The sequence below is a fragment of the Sinocyclocheilus anshuiensis genome, unplaced genomic scaffold (genome assembly GCF_001515605.1).
Source record: "Sinocyclocheilus anshuiensis isolate Anshui unplaced genomic scaffold, SAMN03320099.WGS_v1.1 scaffold91, whole genome shotgun sequence".
Taxonomy (NCBI): Eukaryota; Metazoa; Chordata; class Actinopteri; order Cypriniformes; family Cyprinidae; genus Sinocyclocheilus; species Sinocyclocheilus anshuiensis.
The window spans coordinates 1,795,864-1,808,019 of NW_015552636.1; the positions used below are offsets into that span (position 1 = coordinate 1,795,864).

At 35.4% G+C, this 12,156-nt stretch overlaps 1 protein-coding gene across 1 annotated transcript in view; it reads right to left on the reverse strand.

The window, feature by feature from the left end:
* The window catches only part of LOC107666669 (phosphatidate phosphatase LPIN2-like), a 29,649-nt gene extending 18,040 nt beyond the window's left edge, over window positions 1–11,609 (reverse strand). The window contains exons 1-10 of the mRNA XM_016458088.1: window positions 11,563–11,609; window positions 7,166–7,366; window positions 5,161–5,256; window positions 4,842–5,074; window positions 3,289–3,396; window positions 3,063–3,171; window positions 1,859–2,633; window positions 1,664–1,757; window positions 449–618; window positions 295–336 (exon numbers count right to left, since the gene is read on the reverse strand). Of these exons, the coding sequence (XP_016313574.1) occupies window positions 295–336; window positions 449–618; window positions 1,664–1,757; window positions 1,859–2,633; window positions 3,063–3,171; window positions 3,289–3,396; window positions 4,842–5,074; window positions 5,161–5,256; window positions 7,166–7,357 (1,819 nt within the window). The 5' untranslated portion in view covers window positions 7,358–7,366; window positions 11,563–11,609. The remainder of the gene's footprint in view (window positions 1–294; window positions 337–448; window positions 619–1,663; window positions 1,758–1,858; window positions 2,634–3,062; window positions 3,172–3,288; window positions 3,397–4,841; window positions 5,075–5,160; window positions 5,257–7,165; window positions 7,367–11,562) is intronic.
* Window positions 11,610–12,156: the final 547 nt, after the last annotated feature.

Consider the following 12,156-nt stretch of genomic DNA (forward strand, 5'->3'; position numbering starts at 1 on the left):
AAAACAAGTAGATAGAATAGAAAAAGAATAGAGAAGGCTAGTGATAGAGGCCCTTTTTTTCCCTGAGTTAAACTACCCATGACTAAAACTACTTTACTTATAGGTTTATTTTGTGAAACCTAACTACGTATATGGAATAACCGTTTTATAAAAGCAATAAGCCCCGTGAAGCCGTAGTTTACAGTGAATTTATAACAGCTAAGAGGCGTTGTTAGGCAAAGCGAAGCGGAGTGCCTAAAACCCCCTTAGCTGGGGCTTCTTGCTTTATTATGACTGGTTTTGTGGTCCAGGGTCACAGATGGAGTGTAGACCAATAAGATTTCACTGTGGGTGGAGCTACACAGCACAAGGAGACAAAAGCAGAAACTAATAAAAACAACAAAACTGTTGATGTCGTGACTCGTGATTGAACATGGTTGAGATTGATTGGTTAGGACACAGTGTTTACCTTTACTGATCTGACTGATGTCTCCTCTCCCACACAGAGACATGGTCACGTCTAGCGTGTCTGTGGTAGAGTCGGACAGATATTCGGTGCCGCTGTCTGCATTAGCGCTGCCCAGTGACTGAGACGACAGCTGACCCGAGGGAGGAGACGGATCCGGCGACTCTGTCTCACTGAAAACATGGAGGGAGGGATTTAAAGAGGGACAGGAATCAAACTACCAGTCAAACGTCTGGACATTCCTACTCATTCCTTATATTACGCTTTTCTATATTTAAAATAATAGTACAGTCATCAGCCACTACCACAGAACCATCACAGACATGGATCTGTCCACAACTGATCAATACAGCAATACAACACTAGCTTCTCTATTCGTTTTGTATTCTATCTATTTGTTTTATTTGTATTTATTATACTATTAACAAAAAAAACCTTGCTACATGTACTGCATTAAGCTAACTGAGACTTGTCATAGCACTTGTGTATATCATTTTTTTTATTTTGATTGCTTCAGTTGTCCTCATTTGTAAGTCGCTTTGGATAAAAGCATCTGCTGAATGACTAAATGTAAATGATTCTTAAACTTCTAACTTTGAACCCCCAATACCTGTGAGTACTGCTGTTGGTGAAGAAACTTATTTAATGTATTGTTTGGATAATTACAGCCATTCATTCTCAAGTGATAAATATGCAGATTAACAATCATAACGCAAAAACAAAGATGAAAAAATATTTGTGATTATAAAGATCACAAAACAACTTTGCATAAATATATATGAAACATAAAAACATAATAATAGCAATAATAATAAGTTATTTATTTAATAGATTTTATTGCTGTAGTCCTACAATCATTTATTTATTGCATCAAAAATCATAGATAAGACAATTAAAATAATAGCTTTATTTTATTCTTGCTATTATTAATAATAATAATACTCCATTAATATTATATTTTCATTGCTGTAGTGCTACAACCATTTATTTATTGTGTCAAAAAGCAAAAACAAAACAATAAAATAGACTTATTTTATGTAGATTTTATTTTTATTATTATTTTTGCTATTAATAATAATAATAATAATAATAATAATAATAATATACTCAATGAATTTACAATCATTTATTTATTGTGTCAAAAAGCAGAAAAAAATATTTTGGTTTAATTTATTTATAACAAATCGGTAAAGCATGTTGGCTAATAAAGCTTCTAACCTCTTTGGAAAATAGAGGGCAGCAGCTTCAGGGTCAAGACTGGAGAGGTCGTCTAGATAGATATCAGATGGTCCCAAATGATGACTCCGCTTGACTAGAAAAAACAACGCGCACAGTTCAGGTAAAACATTTCAAATCATTTTCAATCACTGAATTAGTCGCACTGGAATAAGTACAAATGGAATAAGTACATACCTGTCCTCTTGTCCTGAGAGTCTGCTGTTTTCGAGGACTCAAGAAGCATCGAATCCTCTGATTTGAGGACGGACTCCAGAGCTGGTGTCACTCCAGCACCGTCTGCATTCTGATTGGTCAGTGAAGTCTCTAATCCCACCCCCTCCTCTGAGTCTCCCACAGAGCTTTGGTGTTTTGGTAAAACAGTGATTGTGTCCGCTGAGTTGACCTCTGTTTCTGCTTCTAAAACCGTATTTGATTCAGTCTCACCGAATGTGATGGTTTGGATTTCGCATGTGACCGAGACATTATTCTCATCCCAGGTTTCTTGGATTCCTACATGAGCCACGGCGTCTGAACTAGCTGCACTGCTGACAGCACCGGTCCCATGCATTGTGTTAGTAGAGCTGGTTATGTTATAGGTCTGAGTGTGATTGTCTGTGCTGCTAAATGTGCTGACGGTTAAGTCTTTGGTCTCTTTGTTTTCCAGTGCAGTCCAGGCCTGTGGGAAGGAGTCGTCTGCGGACTGAAAGGTCACTACATGCGTTTCGGTGACCTTGATGTCCAGTTGTGTGTTAATCGAAGACGAAACAACTGCGTGAGTGTCATCTAATGGAACAAGGCTGGTCGTTCCAATCTGAGGTTCAGGTCTCACTAAGGTCACCGTCGCTGCAGAGTCGGTGCTGTCCACATCAATGGATGCTTGTCGATGGATCGTGCGGAAGTGGGAGTGGTCAGAGGGCGTGATGGGCGGGTCTCGCAGCAAATCAGATTCATCTCTCTCCGCCTGACACACCTACACAAACACAAGAGCCACTGAGTCAACTGCTTTGTGCCCTTATAAGGCAGCATCCTAATGAAATTAAACCTCATACACTACTGTTCAAAAGATTTTTTTTAATGATTTTGAAAGAATTCTCTTCTGCTCACCAAACCTGCATTTAATTCACTAAGTAAAACAGTAATATTGTGAAATATTATTACAACTTAAAATACGTTTTCTATTGCAAATATTTTGTAAAATTTAATTTATTCACGTGATGCAAAGCTGTATTTTCAGCATCATTACTCCAGATTACAATGTAGTAATCTACTTTTATAACAGCCTTGTTCAGAGTGGACATATGATGTCTAAAAATACTGCCTAGGTAGGCAGCTCACTTGGTTTGGGAACATTCTGGACTCTATCTGCGATGAAAGCTGTATGCATGCAGTATGCATTTACCTTGGGAAAAGCGCCCCAGTTCCACTGCATCTGAGGCCCTAGAGACTCCTGCGGCTTACACAACTCTGAATCACTCTTAGGAGAGGAGGGACGACTGAAGAACACACTACTGACAGAGACAACACAAGTAAGCAGAGCTTTGCCTTTAGATATCCATGATATGAACTGAGAGATAACATATGGGCCGAACTACATCATTCATAGATGTTTAAGGATCTTTAACTACCTCTCATTAACAGAACACTCTCCCTCAGAGTGAGGATGAACGTCTCTGCTCTGAGCTCCAGACGGTTCCTCGTAGGGTTCCTCTGTCAGCGAGTAGTACACAGACTTACTGAAGAGAGCAAAAACACAAATCATCAGTGACCTGGGCCAGGTTTCACCAGCCGTTCATAAGTTCACACTATAAAGGGATAGTTCACCCAAAAATGACAATTTTATCATCATTTACTCACCCTCACCTTTTGTGTTGAACACAAAAGAAGATATTTTGAAGAATGTGGGTAAGCAAACAGTTGACGGTAGCCATTAACCATAGTATTTTTTTCCATACTACTGAAGTCAATGGCTACCGTCAACTGCTTGCTTACCCACATTCTTCAAAATATCTTCCTTTGTGTTCAGCAAATGACAGAAACTCATACTGGTTTGGAACAACATGAAAGTGAGTAAATTATGACAGAATTTTCGTTTTTTTTTTTTTGTGAACTATCCCTTTAAAGTGGAACGTACGTCCACACTAGAGGTGTAGTAACTACTAGATAGTTTGTAACCAACTCTGTACACTGTAAAAAAAAATAAAAAATCTGTGAAATTTATTTTTTTTAAAAGCAGTTGCTGTGGTTACCAGAACTGTACTGTACAAATATGGTGGCAACATTTTAAGTTTCACTGATTCAATTTCAATTTACAGTAAAAGAAAATGCATATTATTTCGATGAAAAACCATTAAACGTAAACATCAGAGATTTCTGGAAATGTGTTTTTCACTGTAAATTATAAGATTTAAAATTACGTCAACATTTTTTTACAGTGTATAATTTGGTTGTACCATCTGTTGCTAGTAGGTTGCACGCTCTATGAAAAGTAATGCTTAGTCAATAGCCACATAATATGACATTTATCATCAGTGATTCAATAGCAGCTTTCAAATAAATGAGTAGAAGTTGTTTTGAAATGTAGCGAATTGAAGTTTTTCCTTGATTCTAACTTATTTTGCCTCATGCAACTAATGGTAAAAATATGTTTCCAATGATATACAGTACATTATAGGTATTTTTATATGTGAATAACATTCAAAAACTGTATTTGAAATTATTAAGGATCAATAAAATACTGATACCAAACAATTATTAGAAATTACATTTATTTATTAAGTTTGATTTTATATGACATGCACACAGAGACGTGGTGCTTAGGTTGGTTTTGTGTTGAAGTGTTGCTAACAAAGTAATTTATTCACATAATATTCTCTTGCTTAAAAATGTAAACAAGTGTAAAGGATTGTCTAAAGGATTGAAGTTTGTCGGTCTGCTATTTTAATCCAACCGTTACTCCTAGTCGGAGGCGTGCAGGGTTATGTTTCAACTAGGTTTAATGGTGCAATGCAAAAATAATTACTGGTAGTAGTGTATAATTTATAACTTATGCACCGCTGGTGCAACCATCCCTCTTGAGCTAGAGCTTCATGAAATAAGCAGCCAACAATCTTACACTGATCAGACAATCTCAGAAATTTCTGGAAAATTAAATGTGCAATAACTTCAGTAAACCTCTAACCTTGCGGCCAAAAGCGACTCTTCCTTTAGGACATCTTGATCTAGGCTTTCTTTCTCGTCTGAGGAGGAACTGGCCTCCTCTCGCAGATGCGTGTCTGAACGCGCTCGCTTCCTGTGGCGTTTTTTGCGGCGGCTGGAGGAGGACGTGATGCTGGAGGGAGACTCGGTCATCTCGGACACTTCTGGGATGTCCGTGGGGATCGGAGAGGTGCAGAGGTGAGCGGGAACCCGCGTCTGACACGGACACAGAGAGAGTATCGTCAAAACCACAGCAGAACATTACAGGAGCGATTGGAGAACTCACAGTCATCCAGACAGACCTCAAAATCCTCGTTCTCCTCCACGAAGAAAGCCTCTCCGTTATCTCCCAGCTTCATATGCAGGCTCACAGGCTCTCCATTGATCTCAATATCCACCTGTGGAGGGACGAACACAGCGGTTACATGAGCTGAACGAGGAGCAGCATGTCTTAGGCTTGCTGGGTTAGAAATACGAATTCTTAAAAACCAAACAATTAATGAGGGAAATAAGATTTTCTTCACTCGTTGGAAAGAAAAATTATGTGCTATGTAGAAAAACTCAAGCCTCATTCATTATCCATGAGCTCGTTAACATATGAATGCCATCATTTACATATCAAAGCAAGTCTGTTACATAAAGAAGGCTTAAAGGTACCGATGCAAAAAGAAAAAAGAAAAAGAAAAAAAGTTTAATTCTAATGGTCAGAGAGAGAGAGTAGAATGCCACATTAAATGTTTATTAAATTTGTTGTAAAATAAAATGTTAAATTAAATTATGTTCAATTATGATTAAATGAAATTCCAAGCCTTTAAAAAAATTTATAAGAGTTACACTGTCAAATTAAGTTTAATTTAATTAAATCTAACTAAGCTAAATGACATGCAATTGCTGTTGAATGACATTATAACTGCCATTAAATTAATATTAAATAAAAAAATAATTTTTATTAATTGAATAGCAGTCTTCATTTAACAGCAATGGAATTTTATTTAACTTAAATGTTAATTGTAGAAATACTCAAGCCTCATTCATTATCCATGAGCTCGTTAACATATGAATGCCATCATTTACATATCAACGAAATACTCAAGCCTCATTCATTGTCCATGAGCTCGTTAACATATGAATGCCATCATTTACATATCAACCACATTCTGTACACAGAAGTCTGTTACATAAAGAAGGCTTAAAGGTACAGATGCAAAAAGAAAAAAAAAAAGTTTAATTCTAATGGTCAAAGAGAGAGTAGAATGTTGCATTAAATGTGCATTAAATTTGTTGTAAAATAAAATGCTAATTAATTATGTTCAATTATGATTAAATTAAATTCCAAGCCTTTAAAAAAATTAATGAGTTACACTGTTAAATTAAATTAAGCTTAATTTAATTAAATCTAACTAAGCTAAATGACATGCAATTGCTGTTGAATGACATTATAACTGCCATTAAATTAATATGAAATAAAAAAAATATTTTTATTCATTGAATAGCAGTCAAGTTTTCATTTAACAGCAATGGAATTGTATTTAACTTAAATTTACTTTAATTAAATTTAATTTACCATTTTAAATCTTATTACTTTTTATTTTACAGCAAATGTATTGGCAGTCCTATTTTTATTTAACAGCAGTGGAATTTTAACTTAACAGAACTAATTAATTAATTAATTAATTAAATTCAACAGCAAATTTAATGCAATGCATACTTTCATTTAGCAATATTATTTTACAAGTTAAGTGAAATGTAATTGCTGTTGAATGAAAATGTGACTACCATTATATTTGCTGTAAAATGAAAATAAATTAACTAAAGTTAAGTTTAATCACGTTAAAATTCCACAGCTGTTAAATGAAAGTGACTGCCATTGCTGTAAAATAATTAATTAAATTAAAGTTAAATTGAATTCAATAAATGAAGTGCCATTGCTGTTAAATAAATAAAAAAAACATGACAGTCATCACTGTCTAACAAAATGTTTTTATTTTTAATTGTGTTAGTCATTTTCATTCTGACAAAATGTGCTAGCTGTGTTTTTGACACATTTATGAAAACGCTTGCACGTCCTGATAACTATTTCCTGCTAACAAGATGTTCTACCAGCAGTCTGGTGTTTAAGTTTGCTTAGTTCTGAGAAAGAGGAATATTCAGTCAGACAAGCACGACAGCTTTAACTAACCCATTGCTCAATCTGAGCAGGACAGAACATGTTCAGATCATAAACACAGCTGTCACATAACAACTAACTTGCACTATTAACTAGTGACTGATGGTAGGTAACTTCAGCTTAACACATTTCCACCTCACCACTTTCTCTTTGGAGCGCAGGACTCCGAGTTTCCCGAAGCGCACGTGAAACGGCGAGCACTGGTAGCTGCCATCAGGCTGGCGAACCACGATGACGTCGATGCCGCCGGTGAGCGTGGCCGGATTCAGACCGCGATACAGTTCCTTCACGGTCACAAACACCGTCTCTGCCAGCTGACCCACGTAGTTCATGGTCTGGGACTGAAGAACAAGAGACGAAGAATACGAACATGCAGTTTAGATCATATTTTTCCTGATTTCCCCTCACTGTCTTCAGAGATGTTCCTTAAAGTCTTAAAGTACAACTGTGACCTTTGCACACGGAGCAAAAGTCAGACATCTCAACTTTATCATCATGACATGTTGGCAGATTTGAAGTCATGCCAAAAACTACATTGCCAACATTTGTAAAACTGGATCTGACACGATATAAAACAGACAAATGCATGTTACGCAATATTGTCAGGTGTGTTAACAGACTAGAATAACTGTGTTTGTTCCTCATCTCTTTGGTGTGGGACTGTATTAGTGGAGCAAGTTATTATTCTTTAGAATAACCTGCACTGATGAATCATTCACAATAAGATCAGTCCAGGAATTAAAGAGAAGGTTAATAGTGTGAATGAAATATGTTTTGATGTATTGCTGACATTAAGAAACACCTTAACGAGTTGAAACCTCTCCTTTTTCATTCAAGCTCACAGTGGTCTAACATCACGGTTAGTCTGAGGACGACATAGCTGGTTAAATATATATGCATATATATCAACAAAGAGATTTCTGGCATTAAAAGTTCTAAATTATAGCTTTATAAAAAGTGTAACTCTAGCCTTATAATGTGTCAACCTAAGGAAAAACGCTGTGTAGTAAAATACTTTTTATTTGCAAAATAACCGTAGAAACAAAAAACAGAAAACAGTATCGCCATGACACATCTGTGACCCGACCTGACCTTTTCGATTCGATTAATTCAGTCATTAAATTCAAATTCAAACAGAATTCACACTTGTGAAAATATTTTGGATGACAATCAAGTCAACAAACATAAACACAAACTCAGCTCAGCCTTTGGTTCTGGATTTGATGCCCATTTAGAGATCAGGGTGTCTGATGGATTATGAAATACAATTTATCATAAGACAAATATTAAATTACTGAAATTACCACCTTGTGCCACAAACACATTTTAACCCTGTAAAGCCTGACATATCAAATAAAAGTCAGACAAAAATCTAAATTAAAAGAAAGAAGTTTGCATAAGTGTTTTTGTTGATTCTCATATTTTGATACATTAGGCTTTTATGGCTCAGATAGTCTGATATAGTGAAAATATGGAAGAAAAACACCTTTTTATTCAGAGGCCCAAACTGTGCAAAAATATGCAATTTGGTGCAAATGCTGATATTTATATGATGAAATTCTGATGCTTGTAATGTAAATCAATGAAATCAACAGTATCACAGACACTTACATAAAATTATAGAAATATCAGTCGTCACTCAATATCACCAATAATATGTCCCAGTAAGACGATATCTGAATGCTTAGTTTGATGATCAAAACATATAACGCGATGCAATACAATGATTGAGGGATAAACGTTCCCGATGATCATATTTGATATTTATGATTTTTCTAAAAAAATCATCAAGCAACCCAAAGTTTCTTGAGTCCAGTACGTGTTCGTCTCGAAATACTACTAAAAGTTATTCTTAGGTTTACTTGATAAAAATTTGACTGCAAAAAGACACATGAAGCACAAGCTGAAGGAGGACTTTTTTGTACAATTAAACTAAAAGACCTGTTCCTTTCTAAAAAGTCTAAACTATCAATTAGACGCCAGAAGGCATAGAGTAGATTGTGAGTGATGTTTAGCAGCAAAGTTTTGATCATGTTGATGATGATTTAGAGGACTTTGTGTATCAAATATGACACTTTACAGGGTTAAAAAGTGCATTATCATTTCTCAAACAGAGGAAATTCTCCTGCTCTGATGATCCACGATGAGCACCTAACCAGAGTGACACATGATGATGATGATGATGATGAACCCTCCACCCTTCAGCTGCCATCGAGGAGTGAAAACCTCCTTCATCCTAGAGCGGAGTTAACCACTAACTGTCTGGACTAACTAAACTATCCACATCCAGAGCCTATTTTGCTTGCATTCAATCCTGTGTCTCTCTGTGATGGTTGAGTGCGGAACGAACATAACTGGTGATTTTGAGAGAGAAGAGAGACCCTTATTCTGTGTCTCTCTGTGATGGTTGAGTGCGGAACGAACATAACTGGTGATTTTGAGAGAGACCCAGTCCATTCAACTGTTCTCTCTCTCTCTCTCTCTCTCTCACACACACACACACACTCACCAATATCCTACACACAGTTCAGTGAAGACCAATAATTCAATATCCTACAGTGAAGTGAATGGCCTAGCTCCTAAAGGATGAATCCCATTATGAAGATTTTGCTATTCATTCATGAAGCCTGTTTTATCTTACTTTTCAGAAATGCAATTGCTCAATTTCCTGACACACAATGATTTTGAAGACTGGCATAGAATGGGAGTTTCTGTTCCATATGGATGAGCAGACATTTTACCACCATCTCCGGGTCACCCATTCGCAGTTTGTCTACCTCATTGAGGCCCTGAGACAGCATGGTCTGAAAGGGGACCAGCATGATGGAGGTGTTGAGATTCATCTCAAGCGAAAGGTAGGCCTATGCCCCGATTAAAGACTGGTTGTTTGAAAATGCTGGCGTTTTAAGCATTAAAAACTATTATTCCAACATTAAACTAGCTAAACATGAAAACAACACAAACACACATACACACACACACACACACACACACATCTGTAACACATCACACATCTAAAATCACACACACATTGTGATCTGACTGCACACACACAGCATTAAAAACTATTATTCCAACATTAAACTAGCTAAACATGAAAACAACACACACACACACACACACACACATCTGTAACACATCACACATCTAAAATCACACACACATTGTGATCTGACTGCACACACACAGCATTAAAAACTATTATTCCAACATTAAACTAGCTAAACATGAAAACAACACACACACACACACACACACACATCTGTAACACATCACACATCTAAAATCACACACACATTGTGATCTGACTGCACACACACAGCATTAAAAACTATTATTCCAACATTAAACCAGCTAAACATGAAAACAACACAAACACACATACACACACACACACACACACACACACACACACACACAAATATAAACTCTCCTGAACACAAATATAAACACATGCATGAATAGGTGCTGATGCGAGTATTCATGTCGACGAAGCTTGCGTTCAACATCACATGAATCTTGACGATGACTCAACTCAATACTGAGGTCAACGCTGACATCACACACGAGTAAGTGAGGAACTGTCTGTCTGTCAATCATCTTCATGACCTTAATGACCTCTAAACAAGCCAGTTCATTAACATACCTCAAAATCTGTGTCATTATAGCATCTTTACAACTCAGTCATTTCTATGTGTTTAAAACTATTTTTAATTAAGCACAACGTAAGTCCAGTGTGTCAAATTGTTTGACTAATACTGAAAATAAACTCCCGCTTAAAAGATTTTTTTTATGTTTTTGAATCTTTTGCTCACTGAGGCTGCATTTATTTGATCAAAAATACAACAAAAACAGTAAAATTCTGAAATATTATTACAATTTAATATAAGTGTTTTCTATGTGAATATATTGTAAAAATGAATGATCCTTCAGAGATCATTCTAATATGCTGATTTGCTTCTCGAAAAAAACATTTCTGATTATTATCAATGTTGAAAACAGTTGTGCTGCCCAATATTTTTGTGGAAACCGTGATACACTTTTTTTTTTTCAAGATTATTTGATGAATAGAAAATTCAAAACAACAGCGTTTATTTGAAATATAATTGTTATATAAAATATAAATGCCTATACTGTCATTTTTGATCAATTTATTATATCATTTTAATTACATTATAAAAATAGAATTATAGTATATCATTATAATTATTATTATTTATTTTATTTTTTTTAAATCATAACAAACTTTTGAACGGTAGTTTACATGGCATTGGTTATCTCAGTCTCCAGTTAACAATACTGACAACTGAGAAAAACTTCATGACAAGTTTAAGTCAAATCAAACAAAGCATTCAAGAGCAAACCAGCAGCACAGCATCATATTTGACCTCATCATTTACAAACCCTGGGGAATTTGTGCTCATGTTTTCGTCCCTAAGAATGAAACACTCGTTTCAGCTGAAAAAAAATAAACTGATAAACAAACACATTTAACCATAAAAAGGTGAAATTATGAAGTTAATGCGACTGCTCTTACCTCAAACACAACAGCGATTCATTAAAAACTTCCTGAGCGCTCACGCCCACGTCAGCACGTCAATCATATGACAACCAATGACAAGCTGGAACTCGCTTCAGGACACGCCCTCTTTCCGTGCGCCTCTGTTGACGTGTGCGTTTGTGTTCCTCGAATTTCAGTAAAGCACCGCTAGAGGGAGACTGTGTAGTGTTTATTTATTGATTTCTCTTTTTTTGCATTTATTTGTTTGTTATTTAATAATTAATAATATTATTTCTAAAATAAATAATAAATAAATAACAGCCAGCACGTACTAAATAATAAATCTTTAAATAAATAACCCATATACATATACAGGTGCATCTAAAAAAAAAAAAAAAAAAGAATATCGTGAAAAAGTTTTTTCTTTTTACTTATTTCAAAAAGTGAAATTTTCATATATTCTAGATTCATTACATATAAAGTAAAACATTATTTATATATAATATAAATTATATAAATATAAATATATGCATGTAAATGCATTTAAATATTTTCAAAATATATACGTGCATGTGTGTGTATTTATATATACATAATAAATATACACAGTACACACACGCATATATTACG